The sequence below is a fragment of the Falco peregrinus genome, chromosome 1 (genome assembly GCF_023634155.1).
Source record: "Falco peregrinus isolate bFalPer1 chromosome 1, bFalPer1.pri, whole genome shotgun sequence".
In the NCBI taxonomy this organism is placed as follows: Eukaryota; Metazoa; Chordata; class Aves; order Falconiformes; family Falconidae; genus Falco; species Falco peregrinus.
This window is the reverse complement of record NC_073721.1, coordinates 29,202,207-29,229,450: the sequence shown is the minus strand read 5'-3', so window position 1 is coordinate 29,229,450 and position 27,244 is coordinate 29,202,207. Positions and strand designations below refer to the sequence as shown.

The window sequence follows — 27,244 nt, the reverse complement described above, 5'->3', positions numbered from 1 at the left end:
CTGACTACTACATCTAATTAAAAGTTAAATTAGTGTAATTTCCCCTGCAGAAATCAATCCCTAATCAGATTATGTTGAGACTCTGCTGAAACCTATCCAAGTGCAAAGACAGTGAATGTTTTGGAAAGATGCTCTTTTCCACACACAAGGGTCCAAAAGCTCACATCCAAACCATTCATCCTATCAAAGCAGCATGGTCCTCAAATGACATCCCTGAGGGTTCAAAGGAAAAGAAATAAGAAGCGTTAGAAAACTTCCTAACTTACTTCCTTTAGACCCTCAAAGGCAGCACAACAGGCCAGAAAACCCAGCTGATAAAACACCCTGCACATCACCTTCCACCACAACGTGGCTGCAGTATCACAGGCCTTTGAAAGCTGCTTTGAAAAGGGAATGGGAGAAGAAAGCAGATTTTTCTTTGGGATTAGCAAGAAAGAGCTGCACTGAGGGGAAGCCAGAGAAGTGAAGCAGTGCATTAGCAAAGCATGTCAAAGGAGTGAGAACAAGATTTCTAAGCATAAAGGAGCCCAGAGAATGGCTTGGGGAAGTTTCTGCTCACCCACTTAATGGGAGCACAGAGAGATGAAAAGGTAGCCGAAAAGGAAAACGGCTCTTGTGTGTCATTCCCCACCAAGAAGGAATTGCTTCAATGCAATCACACAGAGATAAGAAAACCAGGCAGAATCTGGAAAGAATTATTTACAAACAGATCCGGTTCAGGAAGACCTGATGGGACCAGCATGAGTTTGGAATCCATACTGGAAACCTGTAGCTCACCACCAGCCCTGCTCCTCTGGCAAAGCCCATGAAGAAAACTGCGGCAACTTCACTCTGACCCCTCTATGAAATCCTGAGGATCTCAGCAGTTAAACATTACTCAACATCAGACCAGCAACAGAAGCTGAAGTAAAGACTCAGAAGCCTTGAAGAAAGGAAGCCAAGTACCTGCGCTTTGAAGAGGATATGGGGAGGACAGGGCAAACTAGGGCCTTTTTGATGAGTTTTCGATCAATTGATAAAGCCATCAGTTACTATCACCTAGAGGAAAAAACATCGTAGAAGATGGGAGGCCAGCTGGGTTTGCTGAAGACAAATGGTAACATATCAGGTTGATTTCCCGCTGTGTTGAGGGAACAGCTTAATGGAATGCAGGGGATTTTCTGTAGCTGTGAGTAAAGAACATTTAATAGGGTCCCAATTCTCAGGGCATCTAGAGAAATGTGGATTAAACAGATTCACAACTGGGTCAAATCAGCACATTTAGACAGTAATTATTCAGGCTTTCATATGCTCTTGAGAAGAGGGTCCCAGGGGTACCTGGACGGGCAGTTTTCAGTAGGGAGTTGAAGAGGGACTGGTTATGCTAAACAGATTCTTAAGTGATACAAAACTGGGATTTGGAAAAAAAATAAATTGGGCTAGGAAGAAAATAATTTTAGCTGAAATGTTTTGTAGCTGTGATGCTCTTAGGACTGAGAATGTAATTTTAATCAATTGGCATGATCAGCCTGAGCTTCTGCCAGGCCAAGTGGAAAGTGGGGCATGCAGGAAGCAGAGCAGTCATGTGGCCAAGAGGCTGGGGAAGGAGATGCTGGCTGAGGAGGGTAAGGAGCCCTTGGGATGGAACAGATGACAACAGAAACATGAATGCATCTTATTTCCAGGGTGCAGTAATAGGAGAAGCCTGTGTCACAGGAAGGCTATGGTCAAATTTCTTTGCGTGTATTCCAACTAACGTATCAAACAGCAGGCCAGAGGGACAAAAGCAGGCACAAAAGAGCACAGAAAAACGGCATGAAAGTGGTTGCAAGTGTTTTTTCCCCATATACTACCCAAAGGTAGGGCTGGAATGACCCAAAAAACATTAAAAAGCATTCTGTAGAAGGAAGCAAAACCGATTCAGGAGTGCTTGCTCTGCAGTAGAGTAGACAGAAGGAGGCGTAACGTTCCCAAACTCATGCAGACTCATGACAGAGTGGGCAGGCACCAATTACTCATCAGTCAGCAAGGACAGAGCTGGGAGAATCAGCTCTCAAACTGGCAGAGAAAGCTGCCAGAGTTAGAGATCGCTCCCTTCACTGAAGCTGTAATGATTCAAAAGTGAGAAAAAACAGGCTCCCCTCAGATACCAGCCACTACAAAAACACTCCTGAGCTATGTGGCTGGTGGACAAGAAATGTTGTGTCAGGGATCTCTGGAGCAGGGCGAGCAAGCTGGCTTGTTGAAGAATGTAACTACCAACCCAAATTATTTGGACTCAGTTTTGTCTTTGCTACATTATTTTTGTGGGTCTTTCTACCATTTGCTTTCTCTTCTGGCAGAAGGACACATTTCTAGGGAACACCTTTGCTTTCTTTTCTTGGGAACCCTATTTTGTGAGTGATGGGGAAAAGCAATGAGAGGCACATGCTTCACCAGCGTCACATATTCTGATCAGTCCCATACTTTGTGGTCTCCTTAACAACAACAAAAATACTAAGCTGCTCTACGTGATAAACCCATAAACCCAAGTGGGGAGCAATCAGCTTCTCCACCATGCAAATTTACCACCATCAAGCACAGTGGATCCCCATGGCAGAAGGGGCAGGGGCTGACTGACCAGTTGGCTGGCCCCAGTAGTCTGGTGGCTCCTCCCCAGCCAGGTACTGCTGGGCAGGGAGCTCCAGGGAGCTTCCAGATCTATTGAGACATGCAGTGTCTGTTCCGATCCCATTCCTGTCCCACCTTTGGAGGCAGCCCAATGGAGTAACAGGACTGCTCAGCTACACTCCAAATGCCTAGGTTGTAAGCAAAGGCTTTGGAAAAGGATTGTTGATTCTGCAGCATCAGGGCAGCTTACCAGCTCTTTGAAGAAGGCAGCCTCTTTATGCTGCTCCGAGTAGCGCTCATACTGGTCCAGTCCATCCTGCAGTTTCAGAGTCAGTGTGTCGTAGTTGGACCGTACCACTTCCAAAACCTGCCAGACACAGCCAAATACAGCAAAGTCATCAGCACCCACAGACACCCTCAGCACAGGAGGAACAAAGCGGAGATAGATCACAGCTCTGGCACCTATTTTTACAACATATGTGGCTTTGACAGCCAATATTTGGCTCATGAATAAAAACATGGAGGTTGGCACTAAAGCCTTCCTAATGCCAGTAAGGAACAGCCCTCAGATGTCAGAATTTCTCCATTCATGAGAACAGTGGATGAGCCTGTATCTATGACAGTAGCAGTTTTCCAAATACTATTATGTCACCAGGAGAAGTAGACATGATCTCATTAAATTAAGCAGCTAATTACCATGTGTACACCCAAATGTAACACAGTAGGCACTATGCAAACAGAGGTTTGCCTGACCCCATGGTCCTTCCAGTGCTAGTTTTGCCAGCAGACCTCCCTCCTGGCTTGCTAATCACCATTCATAATCTGCTAAACTGCCAGCCTCTTCAGCTGCTCAGGTCAGCTTCCATACAGAGCGCTGCTCTTCCCTCCTGATAGGAACAAGCTTCTGACAGGCATAAAGAGAAGACCAACCCCCATACAGACTGTGGTTTTGGGAACAGATGGAGACATGAATCCAGGTCTTCCTGCCCAGGAGATATTTTATTATCTGCCTTCACTGCAACCAAAGCACTCCAGCTTATATTACTGCCTTACTGTGCTCCCCGCACTCGGCTATGCTTGCAAATTCATAGTTAAACATCTCTGTCCTATTGAACTATTCATTTTCCTAACTAGGGAACACCAAGAGGCACTCCCACAATGCTTTTTAGCTTCAAAGCATTGCATGGACAAATGCATTCCTCAAAGCATTTTTTGAGATGGTAAGTAATGATAATCTTCCTACCAGGAACCATATAGCTCAGCACTCCTGGGCAAAGCACACGATTGAAACAATTCTCTCAAAACACATAAACTTCTTTCTTAGGCTGTTACCGTTTGCTCTGAGAGCTAAACAGAATATCAAAATCTCAGGTTTGCATTACAGTAGCCTCTGCTCATGAAAGGCCTCACTAAGGAGGACTACACAGTATAAGGTACAAAGGAAGAGGACTCTGCCCCAAAGCATCACAACCCCGAAAAGATCCTAAGAAAAGCATTGCAGAGGATTTAAGACAAGAGTGACCAGAACAATAAGGATCCCCTTCCACTTCTTTTGTCCTCCCAACAATGTAAACACTACCCTCAATTACCCTTTTAGGCAGCTGGCAGCTCCTGTCCTTGACAGGACTGAATCAAGTCCTTGTATCCTTTACTCTGGGAGACCGAGACTTGCTTAGGGTTCCTTCAGAAGCTTGTTTCCCCCAAACTTTGCATGTGGCAGGGGCACACAGACACTCATGCAAACACTTAGAAGCAGGCTAGGGCCTGAGGTGGCAGAAGCCACAGGGCATCAATCCAAATGAGAACTGGGAGTAAAAAAGTGGCTCCCAGATGAGACGGTCATACAGCAGAGTCTTTGCAGCTCACCTGTCCTCCAGCACTGCAGAGGCAAGCCAGGGGTAGGCATCAGCATTTTGCAATGTTATTTAAGAACAGCCTGTCAGTGTCCTGCTGCTGCAAAAGCACACAGCCTCCTCGCCAAGACTCATTCCCTAACGCTGTTTGTCAGCTCCACTGGCACAGAGAAAGAACCCCTGCAATGACAGCCATCTCCAAATTCAGTCGGGCCTTCTTGTTCCTGTGTGCGGAAGCTGCAAAAGTATCACAGAGCCAAAAGCAATGATGAAAGAAAGCTGTCTCAGTACAGGAATAACTTACTCTGGGATGCAACTATCCACGAGGGATGGAGAATAATAGTACAATGTAATAAAGAATCCAGCAGCTTGCATGAATCAGAGGGCTATCCTCCTGTCAGTCTGAGGAAGCCAAGTTGACCAAGATTAGTAAGGTGCAGGAGAGAAACCTTGTTTAAAGTGTGAGGAGTAGAACAGTCTTCTCCAGCAGTAACTCAGAGTGGAGACATTTAACTCAAGGCTACTCTACTCCCCAGGACCCTTCCCCTTGGGCTCCTCTTCACTCCCCTGTGCCTGGATACACATAGCCACACGTAGTGCCGTATAGATGTGCCCAGACAATGGGCATACATGTTTCTCCACAAAAAGAATGAGGATTCCTCCTTGCTAGCCGAGTAGTGAGTATCTGAAGATCCTCAGAGGCATCCTCAAACCATGACGAGAAGCTAATAGTAAACTCTGAGGGCAGCACTGAGCTCTGTAAGCAGTATCTTTATATCAGCCGTCCTGTCTCACCTTTGAAAGGCAGCTAAGAACTCAGTTTGATACTCTAGGAGGAGGAGGGGAGGAAAAAGAGGCCCCAGAGTTTCTACTGTGTTACCCACTACTTACTGTAATCTCTGCAGTGAACTTGAGATCAGCTTATCCCTTTAGCTATGAATTTTCATTGGCTTCCACTCCTTATTTCCTTTAATTATGAAACAGAACTTAAAAAGAAAGGGTAAGTTAAAAATAAACAGCTTCTCTTCACTGCCTGATAAATTTCCCTTTCTTGCTGCTGCTGAGAAAGAATACTATGTGGGATTTGAGATAAACCCACTCACAGATCATTTCACTTCATACTTTATAATGGATAGGCACCGTTACTGAGATTACGACCTGCTATTCTTGAGACTATTTAATCTGTTCTTTAAAGATGCAGCTGCTAGACAGAGGAGAGGTTAAAGAGCAGCAGAAGGTATTAAAACTGTCCAACAGGAAGGTTTGAAAGGCATCAGCTTTATACGCAGATGACAAAAACTTGCATCCTCTGTGTAACAGAAGACCTCATGTTAGCATCCTCTGCCCTTATTACACACTGCTTTGACTTTTGCTCAGGAGTACTGCCGGAAGAAAGCCCTTTTGTGTTAAACACACAAGATCTTTATCTGCACCTTTCTGTCAGATACAAAAGAACTAGAGGAATTTAATTTTGAGATTAAAGCATTACTCCTTCAAGGTCTTGTACAGTCTGGTCTTCCTAGAAACCTCTATGGAAGACCAGAAAACAAATTCCAAGACTGTACAGTATGAATAACTTAAAGGGACTTTTAGCTGGACTCTTCCACACAGATTTTAAACAGTCACTCCTTTTTTTAAAGTCTCGCAAGCAGCTGGAAGAACACCACTTCCAGTGTCAAGCAAGGATAGAGGAAAATTGACAGTAGATGATTTCCAAGGAGCTTGATGTAACTCTCAGATTGCAAGGATAAGCATGCAGGGAAAACTTTTTAAAAAAAATGCTTTACTGGATCTTCACAGTGGAAAAAAAATTAAATTAAGAGGAGTCACAACCTAAGTCTCTTTTTGTAGGTTATGTTAGGGGGATCAGAGTCTTAAAAAGCAGAATATGACAGAAATGAGCAACTTGGACATGGTCAACACGAGAAAAGTGAAGGCTGATGAATTCCTTTTTTGCAGCTACCTGTGTCAGCCCTAGAGGCTACATTCACTCATTTACTCCACTGCAACAAACCAGAAGTCAGGGGAGGTGCACCACTGTAAATGAAAGATAATTTGCCATTAAATTAACCCCCTGCCCCACCACTCACTCACTGACTGCCTTCCAGAAGTTCCAGAGACACGCCAGCAGTTCAGGTCCCTGCAGATGTGTCCCCAAACCAACCTTTCAGGAGCTGCTCTGAACAGCAAGTGCTTTCTGTAACACTTGGATTTCAGCTTCCTCCTGCAGCTACAACTGCCTGTGCCCCATAACCCTCCTTCCCCAGTAAAACTGACAGCTTACGAGTGGAGGCACCCCCAGGTAACACAGTGCGGGGGCTGGTTTCTTACAGGGGGGCTGATGCAGGGCTCAGCTCCCTGCAGCATCCCACCCATGCCATGCCACTGCACCCAGAGGAACAAGACTATTTCAGAGTTTTGGGCTCCTTACTTTGCTGCATCCACCAGCTTACCACTCCCTTGCAAACTGGATGGACAACCTCTGAAGGGTCAGTGGACTCTTATGGACACAAACTCTGAAACCAGTTCCCCCAGAACCAACTGTCCCTGCTCCAAAATTTTCCACATTCAAAACAAGAGTGTTTTGCTGTACCACTCTCTACGCGCAGGCTCCTTCCTTACTGCACCAGAGAGAACAGTTTCCCCTGGCTGATCTTCAACAGGAGCCAACTTGCTGCACTCTCCCAGGAAAGGCTGGGCCTCGGAAAAGCCTGTCTGGGGGAAACAAGGGCATTACATGCAGCAGTCTCCCATCTCCATCCTGCCCAGGAGAACACAGCAGCAAAGCCAGAGAGGGAGCAGAATCTTTCATCATCCGCAACTGCAGTCTCTGCCTCACAAGAACATCAAATTAGAGAGTGCCACCAATTCACACCACCCAGCAAAGGACATGGTGCTGGTGGGTAGGTTCTGGGAAGCATGCATGGGCAGTGGCAGAAAAATACAGGAAAAACAGAAACAAGAAGACAACAAGGTGTCTACACTGTCTTCTTAATCAGTGCAGGAAAGGACAAGAATGCAATCAGTCAGCATCACCAGTACCTTGCTAAAGCCCTTCCACGCCCTTAAGACAGTCATTAGTTACCACGACACACAAGCAGTTGGAAAAGGACTGACCGACCTCACATCAAGCAAAAGGCAAAAATACCCAAACACCCCAGCAACCCCCAGGTTAAAATACATCTGACCCCCACACCAACTCCATGCAGCTGACAAGGCTGGGCTGGGAAGAGTCTCTCCAGATCAGGCCCAGCAAGCCCTCACAGGACTTGCTAAGAGCCAGGCTTTGCTGTCCCAGCTGGTCCCGTGCCGCAGGATGAAGCAGACAGTCCTCACTGGCACTAGGGCACAGACACCGCATAGGGGCCCCAGGGCAGCCAGGGACAAACGTGCCCTCCATCCCCTCTACAGAGGTGGCAGAGTGCCTGTCACTGCCTGCATACCACAGAGGGAATTATGGCAAGTCCCACCTCTGAAACCTAGGCAAAGCTGAGGATACCACCAGCAAACCCAGCAGTCTGTCCCCTCAGATCAGAGGATGGAGGCTGTAGGAAGAGACATTAAGCTTTCCCTATTCTAGTAGAAGCCTGATGTGCATTTTACACTGGAGTCCCTCAAACTGGCTTGTTTATCCAGGTTTAGTACAAATCTTCCTCTTTTTCTCCCTCAAAGACCTCCACAAGCAACTCAGTCCCTGAGTGTTTCTCCTAGTGAATTCAATGGAATAGCAACATTTCTCACTGTAATGAAAAGGCTGCTGCCACCTGGACTATGAAGAGGCCATTGCCTCTCCATAATAAAGTGCCAGATAATTGACATAAATTTCACAGTACTATCTTCTAATTAATATGGAAAATTATTATTTTTTTTTTTTTTTCAAATGGCATCACACTTCTCACAAAGCAACTTAAAAGTTGCTGATGCAGGTTGGTCTTTGCTGGAATTAACCCCCAGAAGTGCCAAAACCAAAGCATATAATTAAATAATTAGAGGTTAAACAAAAACACACACACAGCTGCCACATTTCCCAACAGACTCTGCCCAGACCCTGGCTGCACTCATCTCCCTCTGCCTTTCCTCTTTCACTGTCTGCAGGAGCCAAGTTCAGAGAGAGGATCTACTAAGACGGCTGGTGCTACACACATGGGCTGGAAGCAGCTGTCATTCTCACTCGCTTCAAGAAAAGCACCCAGCCTAGGACAAGCAGCAGCACAGAGCTTTTGTCTGACCCAATGCTACCTTACCTTTGCAGCTGTCCCGGAGTTAAATGCAGCGCTGATGCCTCAACACAAGCCCCCACCCCCAAGCTCATCAAGCCATGGGTATTAATTCCATGCTCATGAATGCTAAGAGGAAGAGGAGGAGGATGTTGCTATGACAGTAACGACTCAGATTCCCAAGATATGCTGTACATACAGCACACATCTATGGATCCAGAGGATACAGAGTGGGGCTGCTGCACATGACAGAAAAGACTGTCTGGACATCTGGGCTGGAGATGCAAGCGCAGCCATGCCATGTAAATGCAAGATGTGCAGCACATTGTCATTCCCGCTCCAGTGCCCCAGATCGCCTCCATCAAGCAGCTGACATTCACACTACATGCAAGCGAAGGACCTCTGGCCCTCTCTTGCTGCAGGCTGAGTGTGAGGCTGCTCAGACTAAGCCTGTAAGACAGCCTCCACCAGCTCACACAACTGTCACCCCCAGAGTAAGGAAGCAGCATCCTGTCTGCTCTGAGGGCAGGAAAAATTCCTGGAAGGAGGATTTTTCCAATAGTAAAAAGCTCTGCTAGCCCAAAAGATTAAGTGAAAGCTACCAAGGGCAAATTTCTCCTCTGAGGTATGAAACAGGACTGCACCAACGCAGAATGCATCAGCAATGCTGGGAGGTAAGACACAAGATCTGCCCAGGTCATAGCGGGAAGAAAAGCCTGCAGAGGCGGGGCAGCTGCCCATGAGCCCCAGGATGGCACTGGGCCATGAAAACGTGCTTCTGTCCTGATTGTGGAGATACAAAAGCTGATGGGACTCTTGTTCAGTGCCTGAAGATGGACAGATAGACAAGGCTGAGCGGCACACAGCAAAGATGAGTGAACCAGGAGACAAGGAGAGAAGGTACCTCCCCCTGCTTTCCACTGCTAAGGTGAGTGCAGGACCCTTTGCACACAGCTCCCACCAGTTACTCAGACACCTTTTAGGTTGTGTTTGCCAACCTTCCCCTGCTCAGCTCACGGAGCGTTAGCCAGGACACATTGTGTCTAGCAACCTGGGAATGAACAGGCCCATCAGTTTGTCCTTTGCCCCTGCCAGTCACTCCTGGCAGTCCCGCTGTGTTTGCTGCACTACTCTGTGCCCAGCCAAGCACAAGGAAAGACTAACTCTCCACATCCCAAATCCTTCCTTAGGACTACTTTTATACATTCTCACTTGAGTGCTACTGAAATCCAGGCCTTGCCACTTCTCTACACAAGGCAAAAGGTTTTGATCATATGTAAAAGATGATGATGATGACACTTAGCAACATCAAGGAGGGACATTTCACAGCCTCTTCTCCTCACCTCAGCATAGAGCCATTCTGGCGGGCCCAGACTATATGCAGTAGCTCAGATGTTTGTTCAATGATCACATAGAGATCTGTGATCTTTAAACAAACAAGCCTACAAAGTTGACGGTTTCATCCATGGAGTGGGAGGGTTCGGTTACAGTCTTCCTCCTCTGCCCACAGGTGCCTCTTCTAAAGATAATTTATAAGCTCACTTAGAAAGTGACTGTCATTCTCTGAACTCTGCTAGCAGAAATGGCAACCTCTTTTGGGACAAGAGTTATCTGCGCCAGAAATGTTTCAAACCCACAATCCATTAGAAGCCTAAAGGTGTTCAACTCTATTTAATGATGGGAAAAGACTCACTGATCCAACCGATCGGAAAATCACACATCTTTCAGAAACATCCCAATGCCAAAACTGTTCTCCAGCTCCACCCAGAAGGAGCTGTAAATGCACAACGCAATGCCTGTTCCAAGCTCTCCTAGGACAGGACTTCCAAGATTCAACAGTTACTTTAAGAAGCAGAAAGGCTTCAAAGAATACAAAGGCAAGTAACAACAGACACACATGGTCACAGAGACCAGCTACGTGCACAGCTTGCAGAAGACTTAATTTGTAGTGGTATAGACGAATAGAAGATATTAATACGGTTGATAACCCTTGACATCCCTGTGTAGCCATCACTAGGGCTGGGGAGTCCTGTGCTAGGAATACGACACCCTCTGAGCTCCAGGAGTCAGGTAGCTGAAAGCCTGCTCACCTCACCAGAAAGCCTATGCCACCATTACTTTTTTACTACAGAGTAATTTCAAGAAGTCATGCCTACACATAAATGACAACTCCCATAACTGTTAAGTGCACTTTGCTCAACCACCCCTTTGGGTTTGGAGCACAAGGAGCAAAATGCACTTAATCCTCACACTGCTGCTTCTCAAGACCAATTTTCTTTTCTCAGTTCCAAAGATGGTCAGTGGGTTTATACTAACCTACATATCCCACTTGGCAGAAAGAACCTGGCACTCTCCGTGGGACCATGGATGCTCTTTCCCAGACTGCAGGGACAGGCTCCCAAGAGGAAATACAGGAGGCAATTCTGTGTCATTCAAGGGAGGAAAATGGGTTCAGTGGGTTTCTGCCAAGGGAACGAACATCCATGTACTGCACAACACTGGCACTTCCCAAGACCAGGCAGAAAAAAAGAAGTCAAAGACCTTGAAGCAAATTATCTTTGACTATATCAATTCATAAAATAAGCACCCTCCAGAGCAGACTTTTAGATCTGGATGGGGAGATCCGCCAGAAACTGAATGAGGTCCGCTAAGCTGGCCTGTTAGAAATTTTGCGAGGAAGGCAGGCAGCATAAGGAAGGCCAGGATGAAGGCAGGAGCATAAAACCCTGAGACAGATAGATAGATAGATTTGCTATTTTGGAGTTACAGCCCATTTTGGACTTGCGAACCCTTATCTCCAGCTGGTGGCATTTATGAAAACATTTCTCACTGCTAGGTACGTAAGAGCACTTGCAATTCTGCCAAAGCTCAAAATGCACTGCAGATAGCTATGGACTGGACCGTTAATTTTTTTATTTCCCCATTGTGCTTACAATTAACTTAAGTGCTGAAATGCGATGGGCTGTTCCAGGAGAAGCTTTTTATCTACCAGCTGCATTTTAGCACAGCAGTAAATCAACTGCTGTCACCAAAACATCAAACAAGAGGACAAGAGCATCCTTATGCTCACTGTGCATATTACCCATTCAGCCTACGTGGCTAACCAGCATTCAGCAACTGAATGCTGTGATTTGTGCACAAACTTTAGTGCAATTCTCTATTTAGAGAAGACCTTGTCCTCATCAAGGCAGAGAAAAGAAAAAAAAAAATATAAATCAGCAGCATCTCTCCAGCACCAGTTAACTGACCAAAGTAAGACCAGTAACCCTCGTGCCCACAACAAGATAAAAGAGTTTAAGTCATAAGCTGCTGCTCCAGTTGAACTGAGAATGCCAGGGCATACAAGGATGTTACAGAACTCAAATACAGCTACAAGAACCTAAAAAACTGTAGCTGAATATTTTAAGAAAAGGTCTGAAATAAATCTTTCTAGGAGCAGCAGCCAGAAAGCATCCTGGCAAACACTGAAACTCAAATACACAATTTCAGTTCACTCTGCCTCGACAAAGTGACAACAGGATACCTCATGTAGACCAGAGAAAACTCATTCCTAGGACAGAGATTCAAATTTGCCCAGAAGACAGCTGGCTCAGGAAATAAGGCTGTCTAGAGAACAGATTAAGACAGGGTATGCAACAAGCCCCCTTCCGTTCATTCAAACCCCGACAGAAGCAAGTGAACTGTTCCAGTTCAAAAGAAACCAAAACCTAATTGTGCCCAAGGGAAAAATCAATGGGGAGGCTTATGCTGGTTATGGTCTAATCAAACATCTGCAGTCACAGGAAGTTTCTGGAACTATGTCACCTGATCAGGTTCACAGCAATCAGTAAAGGATCCAAGAGAACTTGTGCTCCTCACACAGCCACCATTGACTTCTACAGGATATAATGATTACAGACTGACTTACAAAAAACCCCAAAAACTCAACAGGACTCTGACATGAAGACCAACATGAATGAAAGGAGAACACAGACACTCAAAAAATCTATGGAAGTTGCCATGCATTTGATTTTTTTTTTGTCTTGTTCTTTTACAGCAACTAGCAAGCTGGTACCAGTACAGCCCTGGGTCTGACACTTGCTGAGAAAAAGTATACTTATCTAGCTCATTTTTTTTTTTTCTCCCAAACTATCCGAAATCTTGTTAAATTTGGTTTGCACAACATGAATACACTTAAAGGAAGCAGCAAAACTAAACAGCAATACACTAAAAAACTGGCCACAAAGCAAGTGGATGTTGTATATTTAAAGTAAGTCAAAACGACATAGGACATGCCAGAGGAACAGCCAGCTAGGAGTGGGGCAGGAAGGTGTGCATTTGGAGGGGCAGAGCTCGGAAAGATCAGTTCCACAGCTCCTGCTCCTACTTACATTTAAGCAATTAAATAGTCACGATAGAAGGCCACCTCAATTAATTGCACAGTGGAAATGATAAAAGGCAGTAATTCAGTGGCCTGAGGAGGTGCAATGAAGCTAAGAAAGAGGAAATCTAGAGCTCACCTGCCTAACCGACCACATGTGGAAAATGAACTCAAGTCCATTCTAAGACAGGTACAACAAAACTTCTGAATACATGCAAGATGTCTGGGTAGCCAAGAAATCAGATGAGCAAATAACCATTTGATTTTCTATACTATTTTGCAGTTTTACAATATCTCTTCTGAAATACGGGCACTGGAAATTGACATACAAGATTTAAAACATGGGTTGTCACAGACTTACACAGTGACACCACAGTACTCCTGCTTTATTTTTGTTCTCTAACAGTTTCTAATTATCTATTTGACTTTCTAACCACTGTTGAGCCTTGAGCCAACATTTCCAGGTTTATCACAGTGGCTCCAATAGTCCTTTCCTGCACGGCAATATCTAGCAGACTTTCCTACAGCTCAAAGGCTTATAAATTCAATCTGCAAAATTCATCAGGAGTAATCGAGAAGGTAAGAAGGAGCAGAGATGACTGGCCCCTAGATACTGAGAATGCAGCTGCGCAAGTTATGTTTATAAGAATTGTGACAGTGATGAAATTCCTATCAAGACAATGGAATCCAATCTGTCCCAACTAAGCGTCTCCTCACAAATCCCAGACACACTTTTGGATCCTAATTGAATCTGCATTGCACAGCTGGAGGAAAAGGAAAGGTCAAAGTCTATGATAAGAAAGACAGAAAACAAGAGAACCAAGTAACTGCAGATACAACGTGCTGAAGGAGTGAAGCTTGTTAACATTTCAGTTTGTTAAATTGTTCCCTTTTGGGTTGTTGGAAAGTGTCACTCTCTTTGAACTCCATCTGGGCAATGACCAGAGCTGAAACAGAATGAGAACGTTTATGCTTGGAAGCATTCATGGCCAGCATAGAAAACTTCTTTTTGCCTGTACAAACAGAGCTGCCTAAAGTTGATGGTAAGTTAACTCAAAAGGAACATTTATTTAAATTGGGACAGCTGGTGATATAGAGGCTACTATCCAAAATAGTCACTAGCAAGGGCAAACCTAATGAGATGTTAAACGCCGTGGGCTGAGACACTTCTTGACTGAAATGGAGATGTGCAGGATAGCTGGCCAGCAGACAGCAAGGTGAATCTGAGAGAGAACAGAGACTTGGGCATGGACCCCACACAGAAAACAGGTCGGAGGTTTCTGAGAAATCAAACGGTCTGACACTTATTACAGTCCTTCTCAGGGAAAGTAGTGTATGTGTGTTCTCTGAAATAAACAGAGGCACCAAGAGTTGCTGACACTCAGTGACTTCTAGTTGTTTCTCCTTATACCCAACAGAAGCCATCAGGGCCCAAGACAATAGGTGCGTCTCTCAAGAAGGATTCCTGCCACAGTTAAGCAGCAACTTGCAATCCAAAGATATCTGGAGGATAAAAAGGGTTTGCATGCTTGGGAACTTAGTGTTTACCCCTGCAACATCTGTTCCACTTACATCCTTAAAGCATCAGACCTACCACCTCTTCAAGCTAACAGCTTTCTCACAAGTCAGATGCTCCCAGCAACAACCCCAAAACACCACAGGAGACAAACCCCTTCAGGATATAAGGCTGAGAAGAGACTGAAAAGAGGCACCTTACCTCTATGAGAGTGTGTTATCTCCACAGAGGCGCAGATGCTGGATGGGCAGGAAGGACATGGCACAAAGTGGAGGTTTATTGCTAATGGGCCAGATAAGAGTATGGTGTTGGCTGTATGCCTGCCATTGACATTCAAGGAAAAGGTGATTTGTGCTGGCACTGGACCCATTCTCTTCAAAGGACGAGAAGAAAACTTATGCTTCTTTTCCAAAGCACCTTTAGCTGTTGAATCCTCAAGTTGAGCTAATCAGTAAGCAGAGCAGCAAGCTGGAGAACTACTTGTCCACAGCGCCTGCCCTCTGAATCAAACACATGCACCCTTTGCTGTCACAGCTCTAAACTGAACCTGCTGGCTATAGAAATGGGATGTACTTGTACATACAGCACTACTGAAGACTTAGACAAAGATGATGCCACTCTTGGGGCTAAGGAGTTGATCACCAAGGCTTCCGCTTTCTCTCTAAATTCTCTTTTTGCCCTATTCCCAGATAAGTACCTACAGGATCTGTAATGGAAATATCATCTCCACAGTCATTTCTGCAGTGCGTGGAGGACACCATTGTTCTACAGCCTAAAAATCCCTGTGCGAGGATTTAGTGCTCCCAAGTGCCTCTTGGACATCAAACATTTTCAAAGCTATTAGCTCTGATGGGTTTTTGAATAAGGCTCAGGGAAGCCACTCACACAGTATTTCTCATAAGGAAAAGGTAGCTCTGACCTGGTAGAATAAAAATTACTGAGAAGGAGGAGGAGGAAGAAAGCCCACACAGCCCACATTCTGTGTGAGCAAGGAAATGAGATTTGATTTACTCCGTGATTCTGAGGTGCGTTCAATTTCAGCTTGAATTTCTACTGCATAAATTCAGCTTGGCTGAGCAATGTCCCCATTAGAGACCGTCCACAGCAATATAAGGTGATCCACACAGTGATCTTTGAAGCTGAAGGTTCAAAGCCTTGGTGACGGGGGTGTGTGTGTGTGTGTTAAGCATAATTTTGCACGTGCAACGCACAAACCTGTGTCTTCCAAGAAGTTAGAGGAAGACAATATAAAAAAAACCAATTAGATACAGTGCATACACAGCTCCTTATTGTTGCCAATTAATCTATTTATTTATTTAGCTCATTGGTTAAATTTCCTCTTACTACACAGCAAAGAGCAACTCGGGGTCTATGTTTTCCATGATTCAAAGGGATTAGATGACAAGCAGAAATCACTCACTAGAAGGACTTAAGGGCTTCAGTTCAGGGATTAATAACTCAGCTGCTTTTTCTCTAGATCTTAAACCCACTAATTTGTCCTGCATCAGCTGGTAGTTTTATTTGCACAACTATTTTTGTTTTAATGGGAATCTTAAACTCTGCTCTTCCCAAAATGCTGCTGCATTGCTCTCTTGATACTATTCTCACATCTGAATTTTTTACTATATTTAAAGAGGATTTCATGCTTGCTTAGCAAATTCCTTAAGAAATTGCGCCTTATACTAATACACACAAGTTGAAGTTCTGCTTGACTTTTCCTAACTAACCAGGCATATCAGTTGAGCAGTCCCCTCGGGAATTCAACACTACTAGAAAGCAGCTTGGGTGGAAGCTTTGGACCAGGTCTTTGCATCTCCAACTCCATCTCGTCTCACGTTTCAGAGCAGCTCTACAAAATCTGGAGTTTACATGCATTTGACCACATAGTAACACACCTTTAATGTGGGATAAACCTCGGGGGTCCATTCTCACCCTGGTTTAACACAGAGTAATTTGGTACCACACTTAACCTGCTGAGAAACCAATCAACAGAAGTTGAAGGGGGCCACATCTCATCTGCCTTACTCCGCAAATTCGGATCTTACAGTTCTAAAAATCATTCACAAGGGGGAGTTTCAGTGAAGCCGTGTTAATAGTTTAACCCCAATGCTTCTACTGCCTTGGGCTATGTGAATAAAACCCAAAAGCAAGTCTGCACGTTGGAAAATGCAGGTACTTTAAAGTTTTGGGATCTGTTGTAAATCTACAGCAGCCTGAACCAGCCTGATTCAGGAAAGGCTAAATTTCTTCCATATGCCTTTTTAAGGACTGACTTGTGACTGTACCTAGAGCTTTTGTTTGGTGCATTTATATAAATAGTAATAAGTAGAGCTGTTCACTTGGTTTACTGCTTCTAGACAAGAACTGCCAGCTCCAATCAGCTCAGAGAGAACAGGAGGGTAGGGCTGGCAGCAGCTACAGGATGCATCATAGCAGCAAGCAATGGCTGTGCATTAGGAAAGGTGCCATTGTTCTCCCTTTTCATCTCTCTAAAACACGTCAAGGGCACTAATTAACGGGGTATCCCAGGCACACAAAGGCTACAAAAAAAGATGTCCCTAGTGCCCTGTTAAGGCCCAATCCCAACAACTCCTGAGGCTTTAGGAGCCTGCTGAACTCTCCCAGTCATGAGTCTCCAAAACTGTCAGAGTAATATTCAGAAAGAATTCAAAGATCACAAGAGCTGCAGAACTGAGAAAAGCAGAAAGGAAATAAAGTGACCTACTTTATATTCTGCTATTACGCATTGAAAGAGACAGGATCGTAAAACGCCAGAAGAGGCACATGTGAAGGAATCCTCTCAAATGCGTATACTGTCAGCAGCATGAAGGCACACAGGCCCCCGTGGAAGAAACAAAGGCAGGGAAAAGCTCAAGTCAAATGCTGTGCCAGAACAACAATTTCAATACCCAGAGAGAAGGGAGCATGCAGCAGGAGCTATATAGAGTAAAAGCAGCCTGCAATCTGAAATGCCACCCACCATTACCCTAGCAGGCATTAAAACCTCTGCCAGGGAGGAGCAACTAGCACTAAAATGATCTGATCGCCTTTTCCAAGGGCAAGTGACAGAGGAGAGGTGTGATCTTAAATATTTTGTAAATATTTCTGCAACATCTGCTCTTGACTTGGTAATAAGAGGCAGGGCAGAAGAAACTGCAGCAGTCTGTGAGCGCCTGGCTACAACTATGTAAGACAGGGTTAAGTGGAGACAGGGTTAACAGTCCAGGCTGGAATCACCTTTAAAGTGCAACCCCATCAAGCACCGGAAAGTAAGGGGTTTTGTGAGAGTATGGGCAGGTGATTTTTTCCTCCCTTGTTTTTAAAAGGGGAATGCTATCAAAACTCTCCCACTCCCCAGATTTGATTTCTGAGCTTTTTGCATCATTGTTTTTTAAAACAAAGATCAGAGTCAAATGAACTGGCCATTTTAGTTCAAGCACCTTAACCTGACCTTTCCCAGACTCATCACAGAAAAAGATCTCCCTGACCTACGTAAGCTGAGGTCACACTGAGTTAGGATTTCACAAAAAAATGGCAGCTTCAGTCCAGGTCTCCCAACACTACAGTTACCTCAGTCTTCAAACACGCCTCACCAAAGTGAAGGGTTTCTGGGTGAGGATAAGGGACCAGGCTGTCTCAAGCTAATAGAGTAGCTGACAAGACCACAGGTTTCTGGTTTGATTTAACTGATTTCCTGATGAGCAACTGGGACAGGAACGGTCAGCAACCAACTTCTTTATGCCAGAATGTTTGGTATGACATTAACTGCCCAGCCCTAGCATCACTGAGTCCTAGTTCTAAAGTATCAACATACTAAATAGTGACAGATGTACTTTAGGACTCAAGCAGTCCTGGAATATTATCCCTCTGGGCACTACTGAGGGTGGAAAGCTCAGCAAGAACTGGATGATGTGGGAAACTGTCATCAGCGAGAGAAATTAAGTTCAGATCATGTTAATATTCTCCCCTGCAAAAAGTGTGTCATGCTCAAGTATCTGCAAAGAAGGCTGAGATTAGGCATTACAGCAGCTTTCTTATTCTTCTGAGAAGGGGAGTTTAGCCCAGCAACAGACCTAAGTTTCCTTTCTATGCCTACAAAGTGACTTGTAGGTGGTACTGCAATTAAATAGGTCCGTCACTTAAAATAGAAAAGCACATCTTTATAGCTGAGGTGAGAACTAAGAGCCTGCAGTGAAATGCTTCCATCAAGTTGTTGGTTTTCAGGAGCATTAATGACAGGGTAGAAAATTCCAAGCAAAGCAGCCTGGATGCAAAAACCAAAACAGACAGTCATGAAGTCTTAAGTTTCAGCATGACTACGTTGACTCCCTCACAAATCCACATTTCTGGTTCCATCAGCTGGAAGATTGCTCCTGTCTTAGTGTTGCAAGACGTTCAGCAAAAAGAGTACTTGCAAACAAACTGGAGCCTTAAAAAGTCTTTACTGTAGCTCACAGCTACCTTTTTTTAGGAAATGAAAGGGACAAAAAACCACTTGCAGATACTGTCACATGAAACTCCATCTAGATCCATGCTCTGTGTTAACATCCTGTTACATAAAATTACTGATAAACCTCAGGGGTCAGTAACAGGTAAAGTTTCATGCAAGTTGGACAGATGCCTCACTCCAGCAAACCACCAATATGACACAGTCGAGTAAAGGCCAGTATCTGGGTTTGGGTAGGAGTATAGGTATTTCTAGTGCAGAAGAGGACTGGAAAGGGAGACTCAGTCATTAGCCAGCTGAGCACACTCTTCCTTTAAACACCTGGAAGGAAAACTGCTGTAAGACACATCTCAGGGTAGGCTCTGCGTGACCTCCATCTTCACCTATGGATCGATTTGTCCCAGGTTTGGTACATTAATTTTCACAGAACTGGAAGAAGGCTGCAAAGGACAATGCAATGTCTAAGTCAGAAGGCTGGTGTCTTATTTGCAGGACGAGCAATGGTTTGATTCACAGATGTTGCGGAAGAAGTATCACAGAATGGCTGGGGCTGGAAGGGACCTCTGGAGATCATCTAGCCCAATCCCCTCTGCTAGAGCAGGATCACATCCCAGTGGGTTTTGGATATCTCCAGAGACAGAAACTCCACAGCCTCTCTGGGCAGCCTGTCCCAGTGCTCTGTCACCTTCAAGGTACAGAAGTTCTTCCTCATATTCAGCTGGAACTTCCTGTGCTGCAGTTTGTGCCCGTTGCCCCTTGTCCTGTCACTGAGTACCACTGAGAAGAGCTTGGCCCCATCCTCTTGGTGGTTGTCCTCAAGATATTTGTATGTGTTGATGGTCTTCCCCAGGCTGCGCAGGCCCAGCTCTTTCAGCCTTCCCTCATAAGGGAAGTGCTTTGCTCCCCTCATCATCTTCACAGCCCTCCAGTGGACCCTCTCCAGTAGTTCCCTGTCTCTCTTGGACTGGGGAGCCCAGAACTGGACACAGCACGGCAGATGTGGCCTCACCAGGGCGGAATAGAGGAGGAGGATCATGTCTATCATGTCTCTCAACCTTCTAGCCATGCCCACTGGCCACTTTGGCCACCGGGGCATGCTGCTGGCTCACAGGCAACTTGCTGTCCACGAGAACTCCCAGGTCCTTCTCTGCAGAGCTGCCTTCCAGCAGGTCAACCCCTAGCCTGTACGGTGCATGGGGTTGTTCCTCCCAAGGTGCAGGACCTTACACTTGCCTTCATTGAACTTCAGGAGGTTTCTCTTCACCCAGCTCTCCAGCCTGTCCAGATCTCACTGAACAGCAGCGCAGCCTTCTGGTGTATCAGCCACTCCTCCCAGTTTTGTATCACCAGCAAACTTGCTGAGGGCACACTCAGTCCCTTCATCCAGGTCATCGATGAATAAGTTGGACAGGACCAGATCCAGCACTGATGCTCAGGGAACACCGCTGGCTACAGGCCGCCAGCTGGACTCCGTACTGCTGATCGCAACCCTCTAAGTTCTGCCATTCAATCCACCTCCCTGTCCCCTCACCTATCCCTCACTTCCTGAGCTGACCTATGAGGATGTTACGTTAACAAAACCACAGGGGAGCTGATAGCAACGCTCAGAGAAATAAATTCTCACAGTACCACCATGATACTATTAATCCCAGCTTTCTACTACGTTAAACATGCTCATAGGGCTTCAGGACAGCTTAGTTTGGTCTGCAGTAGATAGTACAGACCTTCCTGAAGCCAAAGCACCCAAAGAACAGTTAGCTAGCCACGTCATGCCAGCTCCCTGATGCTAAATCTCATTGCCAAAAAGATGCCGTGCCCTTCTCTGTCATCACATTTCACTACAAGCAGCTGTCATAGTCTCAGAGATGCAATCGGTCCATTAGTAGGACAGAAGCTCACTCATGCAATTACAAGTGAAAGAAGCACTCAAGAACTTCTCCACCTCTATGGCTTCTACACAGGAGAACCCGAACCCAGCACCTTCTAAGAAGTCAGGAAGTCCAAGAATAAGATTTCAACAGCGTTCTGTATGTGTCTTTACATCCAACTCAGAAACAAATGCAGCCTGCCAAATTACAACTGCTGAAGAAAACACACTTGGGAAACCAAGATGGGTTTTGTGCACAAATAAGCCTCAAGCGCAACATTTCATTACTGGGGTTCTCCACACAGTAAGACTTAATAGCAAAGTTTTCAACTCGGAGGTTAAGGCACATCGCAAGGGCTACTGGAAACATTAGATGTCAGTCTGCAAGAAACTACCCTGCTCTCCAAATGTTAAGGATATAGCAGCAGGTTTTTCATACTTATTCTCTTACTGCCAAAGGTCGTCCTAACTGACCTGTGTTTTCATGGAAGAAAAAAGCTTCCTATTTTAAACTAACACTGATGTACCTGTGACACACCAATTAATATTGATGCAAGTGATGGTTGCTGGGTCACATCAGCTTATTTCAGAAATCCTACATACTTTCAGGAAACGGTCCAGGCCAATTCATCAGCTTCTTGTCTGGAAGACTAGAATGTACTTTCCCTGTTAGCAGTTCTTGCTGTGAAGCAGTTATTGATGGAGAACATATATCCATGGTTTGGCAAAAGTGAAAGAGGAACTCCTATGAACAGGTGCTCAGGTGAAAGCAAGCACAGGGCTATGAATTGCTACCCTTCCACAGGCCTATATTCATGCCAGCTATGAGGAAGATGCTGTTGCTGAAACAGCATGTGCTGCTAGCAATACGTAGCTCCCCTGGAGCTTATTTGTGCCTTAACTGAGCCATGGGGGAATCCAAGTGCCCTCTAAGGCAGTGGAATTGATTCATAGCTCCTAGGACTTGGCTGATGCAGAACCACCCTCCCCAGTTCCATCTCTCTGGACATCAATCCCCCCTGCACCACTTGCTGTCTTTGAATGACACACCTCAGCTCCCTGAGCAATCCCACTGCCTGCCTCTGATCTCCCATGAAGACAGGAAGAGTGACACACATCAGAGATGCCATCTTCTCTTCTACTAAAAGGTTTGCCTTTGAGCTCCCTACCACAGACAACAAATTTGAACTTACTGTCTTAACATCCAAACGCCAAGTGTTAGAGAGCCAAAACCCCAACTCTTCCAGCTGGCTGGAGCTCTGTTCAGGTGTGGCACCTTTAGGCTCAGCAGCATTTACTCTCCTGCTCTGGGAGGCATGGAGACTGCAAAGCTCAATTTGCTTCCCACTCTGAAATCAGAGCAATGACCCAATTTGTCACTTTTGGGAAACAGCTGCAGCTCCAGCTAGAGGATCCAGAGGAAGAAAGCAGAAAAACAATCTGTTCCAGCAGGATACTACAAGAGAGAAGGAAGAGTGGCAGTCTCTGAAGGCAGGAGTTTTATCCTAAAGAAGCCCCAGAATGAGCATGGCTGGCAGTCGGTGCAAAGCCTGTCCCCTTTTGTGTGAGAAGAGTTTGACTCCAGGAACGATTTCGCACAGCCACATTGCTGTCTGTAACTGGCACAGCAGGCTATAGTCTGTCTACTTTTAGGACTCCCAAGCAGAGCGATGACCGAGTGTAAGGAAGCTTAAGGTGGAGCTCAGGACCAGAGCAACAAGGTATACTGCTATAAATCCAGCTTTACAGAAGATAACGAAAGAAGTTTGCATGGTGTCTATACGCATTATGCACCTGGCAACAGCCGGCCTCTATTGTTCCTGTTTCACAGGGGATTAAAAAACCTTCCCAATCTGAAGTTTTACAAAATGCAAATTGAATTGTGCGTTCACACAAGCCAGCCATTGACAGCTCCTCCTTTAATCATAGATGTGCAAAGTTGTAATTTAATCTTTATAAATGCAGACTGTTTTGATCATTCTGTTGCAATCCTCTGCGGAGCTTTCCCTGCCCTATACAGGCGCTTAACAATGACAGGAACCTGTAACACTGCTTTGCACTTCCACAGCAGCCTTGCCCAGCAGATCACACAGCACTTCAAATGCTGCCTGGCTTCCCAAGGGCTCCACACCAGCTGCCCTCTCACTCAGGAGGACACAGGGCTCAAGGTTTGCTCAAGGCAGCACAGCAACAGCTAGGAAGGAGGTCAGACGCTGGTGCACAGCCCCTTCCTCTAGCTACCCACAGCCCCTTTTCCAGGTTTAGTTAAGCACCATATATATAACAAATCTGCAAAGCATCCGAAGTGTTTTTTGAAACACACTCACCAGGGGCAAGGACAAACACTGGAACTAGATCAACATCAGCTTGTCTCCACAGCAAATGTACGGCTCTTGCTCAGCACACTCCCCGTAGGGAATCAGGCTTGGCTCATAACTCACATCCCCAGGTGTTGCTTCTGTAGCCCCAGCACAGAAACTTTTCTAGCTCCAGGAGACTTTACCCAGTAGCAGCCTGCAGAGAGTAACAGCTCCAGAAGGCAGTTCTAAACCAAGTCCCCAGCATTCAGCGGTCACCTGCACTACAGCAGTCTTCAGGCCCTTATCAGTCCTGTAGCACTACTGACAGCCAGGCAAGGCTATGAAAACAGCTGTGAGAATGGAAGGCAAGCCTTGCTTTGAAGTTTAATGGCCTTATTTTGTAACCAGTTTGTACTTTGAGGCAGTCCCAAATCTGCCCAAGAGGACAGCTTACAGAAGTGGCAGCAGCCAGGCATGCCTTAGCACTTGCAATGCACCAAAGGGTAGAAAGAGTCCTCTGCTCCGGGAGCAGCCAAGGTGATGCAGGGTCACACTGGCTGCTGCCTCCAAGAGGCACAGAGCAGGTGACTGCCACTAGTGGCAACAGGCAGGACGTCTGGGCACCTTTGTGTCAAACCTGAGAGGGAATTGAAGGATTTCTCCCATTTCTTGTTGGGGTTCCTGGGACTGGATTTGGAACAGGGTTACATCTCTCCAGCAGCAGATGTTTTTAAAAACAAAACCCTTCTTCTGTCCCTCTAACACTTACCGTACGTTGTTCCCCCTCCTCCAATGACACACAGTTTATTGTATTCTGCGTGTTAATAAAAGGCACTACACAGCACAAAGTCACTGCTCCAAAGCTCACCTCCAGAGTCAAATCTCCTTGTAGCAAAGCTGATCAAGTCCTTGAAGCCTCTTCAGACCCGTTCAGTCTGGCACACTGCGTAAAGCAGTCTGAGGCACTAGTAAATTGCAGGGATATTTCTCTGCTAAACAAAATAAACCAAAACCAAAAGAAGTAAAAAGGATAGATCTCTAACTTGCCCCACCCCCACCAGCTAGGCAAACCAGCAATTAGCCAACTCCAGATCCCAAAAGGATCTATATAAAAGACTTTTTATGTAGATCCTTTTAAACCTGGGATTCCAATTTCACCTAGTGCAGCTCAGCTCTTTCTATTTAAACAATAAAATCTGTTTTCAAGCCATTAATCATGAGTAGGTGTCAGTAATGAGACCATGAAATCCAGCATCCCTGCCTCATTTGCAAAGATGTGATGACTTTAAATTAGGGCTTTGCCTTGGTGACCCCTCAGCTGGAGTTTCACATTCCTCCTACTGCGAGCAATATGGCACTAGCAAGCTTGATACTTCCTACCCCAAAGCTCACTGCATTTCATTTCAGAAGTGAAGAAGCATTATGCCAAAGCCATTTTGAAGTATTTCTGGAGCCCTCACAACATGTTATAGTCACATAAGAGATTAGGGGGAATTTTTTGTAGTAGTACCTAGCACTGACGGTATTCAGCATTTTAAAAATACCATACACATGCCAACAGGCTTTCAACGCCACTGCCAGCAGCGCTAAAAACCAACAAAGCATTTGGTAGCTGCCAGTAGTTTTGCTGTGGAAACCAGAACAAGTTGAATAAACAGTGACATCAATCGTTCAGAATTAGAATACTTTAGGGCATCTAAAGCCAACTGCACCCTTTTCTGACTTTCTGTGCAAGTCACTGGTGGAGCCTTCGTGAGCTGCACTTCAGGTTAGTTCCCTCAAAGCCCCACAAGGTAACAAAAGGGCATGGGGCTGGCAGGTCAGGGAGCAGCATTCAGCATCTGAGGTATGACCTCAAGAAAAGGGAAATGGCTTTGTGAGATTGCCTGAACAAACTGGATTGCAGCTACCTGAGTTATAAAGGTATAACAGTGTGGAACAACCCAAGTATTACACTCATTTGTCTCAATTTCAAAAGCGATACTGTTGTCCTGTTTTTCTATCACAATCTGTTCTGGCTCCCAGCACTTTTCACCTGCAGTTGCCAGACTAGTACACACAGTACAGGTGTTCGCAACAGTCTTTCACACTGAACTTCACCTCCAAACCAGAGCTACCTAGCATCCCTACTACACCTGGGAAGAAAGAGGGGCTTCTATTAGAAAAAGCACATGAATGTTCCTGAGTAGCAAGCATCATCAGTCCTATGTCTGCCATCTCAATTTTAAGACCCTTAGGGCAGAAATCAGAGAGAGAACAAGTGCCAAAGAGAAAATGCGACCTTCACTGGCACAAGACTTGCTTGGCATGCAAGGCACCACAAGAATTTCCTGTTCAGAGGAGACTTCAGCAAAAGTACTGGGTTCCTCTCACTACAGCCTCTCTACAATAATTGTGTTATATCACCATCAGGCAGAGAGTTTGCCTTCTTACTAGCAGCTGCTCTTTCACATCCAGAAAAGGCAGATGTGAGACCCCATCCAGATCGTTCATGCCCTGTGTTCTCAGTCTTTCTGTTCTGTCTGCGTTTGCCCTTCTGGACCAACTTGTGTTCTGTTTACTCACTGCCTTGACCCTGTTCTCTGCAACTGCTTCCACTAGAAAACATGCCGGAAGCTTCTCCGATCAGATATGGCACAGAGAAAGTCTACTGCCTCCAATGTATTAGCTACAAGGCAGTCCAGTCATCTGGAAAGTACAGATAAGCCTATGAATTCATTTCACAGGCGGCTATTTTGCCCTTTGACTTGTGAAGGGACCAAACCATCTTTGAAGACGTGGGAATAATCACTTGCATGGAAGAGCTAAAACTACACTGGCAGTTAATGGCCAGCCCTATCTTTTCGACTGTGTAGCATCTTTCAGTTCCTTAAAGGACATGCAGGCAGGTGCCAAACATGTTGAGAGGCAGAATACCACAAAAACACAAATTAACACTGAAGTCAGGTTTAACGAATTAGCAAGTGAGGGAAGACGCCAGTAACTGGCTAAGACACTTCCTGTTTCATGGCGAGGAGCTACAGCAAGGTCAAAATAGCTGACGACTAGGAAGGATTATGCATTTGCTTTGGCAAATAGACCCTCTGCAGAATGGCACTGGCCAGGATCACATGATGTTTATAGACTAAGATGACTCATCATCAAATCCCTGGCATCTGCTTGCCCCTTGGAATCTCCCACTCTTCACTCAAAAGAATATGGAAAGAAAAAGGTCGCTTCCCACTATTTCTGACCTAAACACTGGATAAACCCCACAACTGTCAGCAAAGCAGTACCATGAAGTCTTGCAAATAAGCCTGCCTACAGCACAGGTCTGGATATTCCCTGCAGTTTCTGGAGATCTTTAGGGCTGAAGATGTGCAGTGGTCTTAACAGTCTACCCTTAAAACAATCCCATGGCCATCAGTTTCAAGGGCCTACAAATCCCCTCAGCATATAATAACGTTGACATTAATGCTTATAAATAAAAAAGGAGAAAGCAATGAGATGACAGACTGAGAATGGTAATAAATGGACGTTAGTGATTAACAAGGTAATAAAGCTTTCAATAGGATTAGAAAAAGAAAAAGATAGAGCGAAATCTCTTTCAGCTGATTACTCAGCTACTTTTAAGGATATTAAAAATACAAAAATAAAATAATAAAAAAATCATCTAACACACGAACAGGGTGCCAGAATAGTCAGGGGGCAGCACAGTAAGTTTGACACAGGCTCAAGTAAGAGTCTGCAGGCTGATTAGGTTCAAGTGAATTGGAAGCAACTCGCAGCAGCTGGAAATCTCCCCTCAGATAGAGCTATGTCAAAGCCGTGCCCGCCTGATTAATAGGAGATGCTCAGATACCACAGAAGTATGAGCAGCCATATGAGAATCTGGCCAAAGGCTAGTATCTGGGAAGGAAATCTTGATTAAAAGAAAAGTTCGATTCTCAAAATTGTAAAAACAAATGCTCTCAATAAAGAAATACCAGTCTCCTGAAACTACTCAAACAACTCAGAGAATGACCACCCTCAAATGTAGTATCTGCCTGTGGATACACAAGTTAAATGCAAGCATGAAATATTTCAATATGGTACACTTCAAAAACCAGGGCTATA

At 45.3% G+C, this 27,244-nt stretch overlaps 1 protein-coding gene across 2 annotated transcripts in view; it reads right to left on the bottom strand.

Moving 5' to 3' along the window:
• ARMH3 (armadillo like helical domain containing 3) overlaps positions 1–27,244 on the bottom strand; it is a 128,879-nt gene that overhangs the window by 5,800 nt on the left and 95,835 nt on the right. For both annotated transcript variants that reach the window (XM_055790299.1, XM_013300510.3), the window contains one exon: positions 2,840–2,956. In XM_055790299.1, coding sequence (XP_055646274.1) covers positions 2,840–2,956 — 117 coding nt within the window. The remainder of the gene's footprint in view (positions 1–2,839; positions 2,957–27,244) is intronic.